Genomic DNA, 6,886 nt, shown 5'->3' with positions numbered 1-6,886 from the left:
AATTTTTCTTTATTTTTTAACCACACATTTCCCATCAATACAATATTTAAAAATACATTTTCTCCCAAAATGGGGCTCAAACAAGACCTAAATAGTAGAAAGGGTCAAAAAACTGATCCCGGATGCTGATCAAACTTTTTGTCTTTCAATATTCTTTTGGCACATATACGGCTTATTTGATAAGTTGACTATGAGCCTATTTGGAAGTGATTTTGAGAATTGATTTTTTAACCGTTACGAAAAATGTGGGGTCCACTTGTGAGAGAAGAAGTCAAATATGACGGCTGAAATAGTGAAATAACGGTCAAAAAATCAATTTTTGAGTGAAAAAATCGTGCCCAAACAGGCCCTATACAATACTGAATCCTATCAAATAAGGAAAGGAAATTAAAATATATATTATACCTATCCTAATCCCATAGTCCGCGCATATCAAACATACATGTAACATAATTGTATATACAAGGCTCACTTAGATCGTCATATAACAAGTGTGTAATAAAAAAACAATAATGTATCAGGAGATACTGATAAGCAATCATTTCACTTCCTTTTCTTACAAATATAACTTCGTAAATAAGTATTAATCGTTATTAAACCAGTATACCTCCGTGCATCACCATCAACAATGATCATCTCCTCCTAGATCTTTGTACATCATTCACCGCATCCTCAGGAGAGAATAGAATTTTGTTGTTACGAGTTTCTCGGGGATGTAGAGGAGATGTTTCACGAGTAGATCGAGGTTCCTACAAGATATCGAAGAGCTAATTTATCTAGACGATTAAAGCGACAAGAAAGAAATTACTCCAGTGAAACAAGGCTGTAGGAAATCATCGTTTAAAATTATTGATTCTAAGATGTGGAGATTTGGTGATATTCATGAGAACTCAAGTCCATGACTTGTACGCGAGGAGCATGTTTGGTGTGCCGTGTGGACTGGAGAGAACTAGATACAAAGTTAACTGCCTTTTCTTGTTTATTATCCTATGCTATCTAATAAATCTTATCAAACGTGTCATAAAATTTGAAGGCTTGCCTGTGAGTGAGAATTATAATTAGAAGCAATATACATATTGTCAATGAAAAAAGGTTAAGGATATGGACAGAGAAATAACAATAAACCAACCAATTCATAGTAAAAGTAATAGCTCATCTATTCTGTAACAAAATTCAGTGAAAGAATGCCACTTACAGTGCGATAAGGAAAATCATCTGCTTCAAGCATGTGTACGATTTGCCCCATCTTTGGACGCTTGTTGGCTTCCAAATCTATACAGCGAAGGCAGATGAGTAGTACTCTCTTTAAAGCTCTCGGAGGAGGAGGAACATCAATCATGGAATCTACTAACTCTTCTCCACGACGACTTAACACCATCCCTTTGAACCAGTCGACCAAGGTCATCTGAAATTGATTCAGGGAGATTGAATATTATAATTGTATTTAAAAGCATGTTTGCCTGCTTAAAGGTGTACTGATAATTAAAAAAAATTAAAATAAATAGTTCTTTTTCTTCCTTGAAAAATGAAACAAGTAAATAACCTTTTTTGACACTAGTGTAAGAGTTACTTCAAAATAAGTGGCTTTTTTATTGAGAAGTAAGATAAAAATATAATATCCACACGTATTTAACAAGTTCTTCAAAAGTAACTTCTACTTTTCCAAAGCTGAGTCAAACATGCTCCATATTGTGCAAGGGGGAGTTCAAAAAGGGTTAAGACCTCACTCACCTCTCCAGGTGGTCTTGAATAGTCAACAGGACTTCTTCCTGTAATTAACTCCATCAGTAAAATACCGAAACTATATACATCACTCCCCTCGTTGAGCATTCCAGTACTTGCATAGTCAGGGGAAACATATCTATAGCAACATGCAAAGTTAACTATTAGCAAAGAGTAGATGAGAAGCAAAGAAAATTTCGTCATTCGCTTTATAACTTCATGGAAAATCATAATGAGAGTAAAAAATGAACAAACCCAAACGTTCCCATCACTCGCGTTGTAACATAGCTTTTCTCAGATCCTAATAACTTGGCAAGTCCGAAATCGGATACTTTAGGGTTCCATTTCCTATCAAGAAGAATGTTGCTGGACTTTACATCACGATGCACAACTTTGGGTTCCAATCCTTCATGCAAATATGCTAGGCTGTGACCAAAAAAAATATGAAGATAACAGTAAGTTTGAATCTTGCATATATGAATTTTAACCTTTGATAATTTTTATCTAGAGCAGAGTTTTTTTTTGGGGGGGGGGGGGGAACCTTTGATGAATTTTAGGTCATCTTCCAAAATTCTACTCTCCACTGTAATCACGTGAGTATGAAAAAATCGATAAACCAAAGGTACGACAGAGGAGTTGAGGAAAATGAGCAGTACTGTAACAACTTCTTGCTCAATAACTATAAATTTCTTGACTGAATAATCTTATGATGGGAAACATTGATCCAGGTATATAGCAATTTAAGCTCACACCGTGGGTCACTTCAATGGTTGTGCAATAAATTGATTGTAAGATTTTAAATCATAATGCCGAGAATAAGTTCCCATATTCCTTCTTAGGCAGCATATATAAATAGAATGGTTTAAGGAATATCCATGTATATATGATGCATAAAACAAAGACAAAGATGTTCAATTTAGAGCTATTAAAACAGAATGATATCAGATTAGCAGCTGGATTCTGTATATTTTCTAGTCAATCACTCAAGAAAATTTCTCACCCAGGCATCAGCTTTTCAATGGTGCTGTAAATATTCCAATATGGCTATTCCTCTTCATTTTTTTTTATTTTTGGTAGCTATAATTCCTAATATATACTTCAACATTGAAAATATCTTCCCGAAACTTCACCAGATAGTGCTAAGAGAACAAATATTACATATTGACTGCGAAAAATAATATAAAAGGGATGAAATATCAAGTTGCAATGACAAGAAATAGACGTCAAGCAAGGTTTTTAGAAAGTAATCAATTACACACAAGATGAACCGGGATTCTAGTGGATGAATAAGACTCCAGCAGAATGTCTCACCCTCTCGCTGTCCCAATGGCAATTTTCATCCTGATCTCCCAAGTGAGAGGGCTAACCAGCCCCACATCACCATGTAACCACTGCTCCAGATTGCCATTATCAATGTACTCGTACACAAGTAGCCTGAATGCAGGATGCAGAAATTACTTGAGAGTTCAAGAGAAAAGAGAGATATCTAGATTATACAAAAGAAAAACCAAATGGCTAATGAGTTATACCTCTGACTCCCTTCTGCGCAAAACCCAATCAGACACACGAGGTTCTTGTGTCTTACTTTTCCAATGGCTTCAACTTCCACCTTGAACTCGTTCTCTGCCTGACCCCTATCATTAACAGATGAAACAGCATTAGTATACATTTCATATGTTTTGAAGTAACAGAAAGTGTAATCAATTTTAACTGATAGATGTTTCGTTTTCAAACAGCGTGACATGTCTACCAATGTAGAAAGAAATTTAGATATCATATTCCATAATGTGTAAATGTATAGAAGATGGAATTTAGCTATCATATTCCACATTCTGTTATGCTAAATCGTTTAATCGTTGTGGTTTACAAATTTCCAATTTCTTCATGCTCGTGTTAAAATGAGCACTGGAGACCACCATCAAAATTCATTGGCATTTGGATCCCCAACCTCCAATTATTGTAGGTCTTACATCCCCACTAAGTGACTTCGTCCAAAAGAACCATTGAAATTCCCGTATTTCATTCGTGAAGCTATTTTCCCGAAAAGATCTCATGGCAAGGTTGAGTATACATATGGAAATATAATATTCTTTTGAGAAAATGAATAAACTAGTTCAAAAATTTTGAGCTTTATTGTCGTGTCAATTATGATGCTTTGCATTGTAGAGCACATTGTTAATGTTGATAGCTTTGATTTATAAAATAGAAATGTGATGCAGATCAACTTGCATCATAAGTATAACTGCATGCAATTAAGAGTATCTAGTCCATCCCAGTCAAATTTATTCAATCAACAAGTGACTGGCCTAGAGTAATTAACATATCCTTGTATTCAGATCTTAACAATATTGCCAATTGAATATGTATCATCGCAAAAACAGCAAACTTATCCCAGTAATATGGAACAGGGGAAAAGTTATTCAGGACAAAAAAGAAAAGGAAGAAAGTTAATCAATATAAAATAAAGTAATAAAGTGAATTGAAACACTAAAATGAAAATTAATTATAGGCAAAAGATGGATTTAAAGTGTAACCATGGAATAATACAGCACATAAAGGACTAAAGATACAAAAGCTAACGTTTACTTTGTTTTACTTTAGTCCACAGTCAAAAGAGACAAAAATTAGTCATCTGGACACTGAATTCAATGCATTCAAGATCTATGAAGCTTTGATACCCTTCAATTCCATCTAAAGAACCCAAGAACCATATTAACCAACTCCACTTATAAATCAAAAGACAAAAACTCAGAACAGAAATTAAATAAGAAAAAGAAACAATCACAAACCCACAATTCAGACATGAATAGAGAATGAAAGAACATTACCATCATCCATCAGCATTAAGTTTTACTCAATTCAATCCAATATAGAAAATGATCCACACAGCCAGCTCCAAATTTATTCGGATACTTTGTTGTAAAATATACTAGATTGTAAGTCGCCTACCGCAAATTTAAGCTTGCTAGTGCAAATTTTTTGTAGAGAAAATACATACTTGTTGTTTCGGAGACTTTTAACTGCAACTACAGAGCCATCATGCAAAATGCCTCGATAAACAATGCCATAACCGCCTTCTCCTATCACATTTTCATCGGAAAATTGATTGGTCGCAATTTTCAGCTCCTTCAAACTGTACATTCGGCCCCATCCGTAGTTATTCACCCCATCACTCGATGCCGCAGCGGATGATGACGACGCGCTTCGATTGGAATCCAACTCATTGCTCTCCGAGTCTCCTTTTTTACCGAATTCAACACCCTTCACCACGTCTTCTACCAAAAACGTTATGTTTTTGTTTTCCAGCTCATTCACTTTACGACTTTCAGTGCGATCCGAGTCTTTGATTTCGTTGATCTCTAATGGTAACAGTCCCGAGCTGTACTTCACGGCAATGCGATTTCGCTTTGATTTCCGATTCAAACGGAGGAAAAGCAAAATTAACAGGAAAATTATAAGCATTACAACGACTGTCGTTATGATTACCACATCCAGTTTTTGACCAAGAATTGGGGTTCTGGAGGTAAAAATGCTGCCTGAAGATTCATCGGAGCCGGTGGAATTGTCGGAAACCGCCATTTCATCCGGAGAGAATGTCAATGCAGTGCGTGTGTATGAAAAAAACTGAATTATGGCATATGAATGGTGGTTGAGAGGATTACATAATAAGTAAAAAATGGCGAAGAAAATAGAAAAGTTCAGTGGAAATTGAAAAAAGTGAGAAATTTGAGATTTAAGCCAAAGCGTGGCCTTCAATGGCTACCAAGCGGAAGTTATGAGTGAAAACTGTCATAGTCAGTGATAAGTTTGTGCTATGAACATATTGGCCCTTACTTTGTGGACATATTACAGGAATGCCCCTAAACAGTGAAGATGGTATACGTAATTACGTACAAGAATTCCTTTGACATTACTTTTGCCTTTGCTTTTAATTCTGGCCAGAGAGTTTCAGCAAAAAACTTGGAAAAGGGCAAAGTGTCCGAATTTTGGTGATCAAATGGGTGATCGATCTCACATTGAGCGTGAGCCTTGTGTGAATAAAATAATGTTCGATTCCCGAGGTGTGAGTATTCGATCATCCCGTATGTCAACAATTATGTTTGTATAGCATGATCCAAAAAAACTTATATTAATTTTTGTTTGAAACTAACTTTTAAAAAAGTTTCCTATTTTTAAAGTGTTTCTAAAGAAAGTTACATTGAATTGAATTATCTTTTTTTAAAAATTCTTTTAACTATAAGAAGCATATTCAGAAAATTAGTTAAATAGACCCTCGTTTAGCCCTCATTAAATTAAATTTTATTTCTCTTTCTCTTATTTTCAATCAAATAATCTTCTATAAAGTAATATTACACGTAAATCGAAAATTTTTCCTTCTTGTCCAATCACTCATTCTTCAAAAAAATACTATTACACCCATTTTAATTTTAAAAAAGGAGGCCAGGTCAAATTGTAACTTTTAGATATCAAAATCTCCTTTTGACTTTCAAAAATTGTCTCAAATCACCCTAAATAAGTTTGTTAGGAATGGTAATAATTCTGGCATGTCCTGGGTCGGGGATCAGGAATATAGTTCTTTCTTTTTAATTCTCTTCATACATGTTTAAACCCTTGTTTCATATCTAAATCTTAATTCAAGTCCAAGTCAAAGTCAACAATTAATTTTAACTATATATTTTATTTATTCCACAACTCTTCAATACATTTCATTAACGTATATCAAAATTTACAAAAAATCTGATTTTAATTCCTATCTAATAGGGATTAAGTTTAAATCATATTATAAAAATATAAATATAAATAAGTAAATGAGTGATAAGCAGGATATTTTAATCCCCTTTACGGAGAGAATCTTCACCACGATGACTCTATCAGAGTGCACCAACTTGGCGGATAACCCACCACGCACCCCTGAGATGTGTGGGTCATCCGTCGAGGTGGCGCCTTGGCATTGGTCAATCGCACCATTCACTTGGTGCGACCGTCCCGCTGAAGATTCTTTCTTCTTTATGGCAAGATATACGAAAAATCTCCAATTGAGGGGTGTTCTAGTCTCATTCTATTGTCATTCCTAAATAATAATTAAAAATTACTATTTAAGTAGATTAATATGTTCTAAAGGGTCCAAGTATTTTGATTAAATTGACGAATACGAGATCCATTA

The 6,886-nt window shown here is 34.7% G+C and overlaps 1 protein-coding gene across 1 annotated transcript; it reads right to left on the bottom strand.

Annotated features, from left to right (window-relative positions):
• Positions 1 to 375: 375 nt before the first annotated feature.
• Positions 376 to 5,493, bottom strand: LOC111394601 (probable receptor-like serine/threonine-protein kinase At4g34500). Its single transcript, XM_023020502.1, has 7 exons — positions 4,721 to 5,493; positions 3,252 to 3,356; positions 3,034 to 3,156; positions 1,978 to 2,148; positions 1,732 to 1,861; positions 1,196 to 1,405; positions 376 to 749 (listed from the first exon to the last, which is right to left on the bottom strand). The coding sequence occupies exons 1-7, from the start codon at positions 5,299 to 5,301 to the stop codon at positions 633 to 635; spliced, it is 1,437 nt and encodes a 478-aa protein (XP_022876270.1). The 5' UTR covers positions 5,302 to 5,493; the 3' UTR covers positions 376 to 632.
• Between the last annotated feature and the right edge of the window lie 1,393 nt (positions 5,494 to 6,886).

Source organism: Olea europaea, chromosome 5 (genome assembly GCF_002742605.1).
Source record: "Olea europaea var. sylvestris chromosome 5, O_europaea_v1, whole genome shotgun sequence".
NCBI lineage: Eukaryota > Viridiplantae > Streptophyta > Magnoliopsida > Lamiales > Oleaceae > Olea > Olea europaea.
This window is presented reverse-complemented; position numbering and strand designations above follow the sequence as displayed.

Excerpts from the sequence above, each read along its gene's own strand:
- LOC111394601 (XM_023020502.1), bottom strand. The coding sequence starts at position 5,301 with ATGGCGGTTTCCGACAATTCCACCGGCTCCGATGAATCTTCAGGCAGC. Across the intron at positions 3,157-3,251 it reads TGCGCAGAAGGGAGTCAGAG|GCTACTTGTGTACGAGTACA; the intron begins GTATAACTCATT and ends TCCTGCATTCAG. Across the intron at positions 1,862-1,977 it reads CGAGTGATGGGAACGTTTGG|ATATGTTTCCCCTGACTATG; the intron begins GTTTGTTCATTT and ends ATGTTGCTATAG.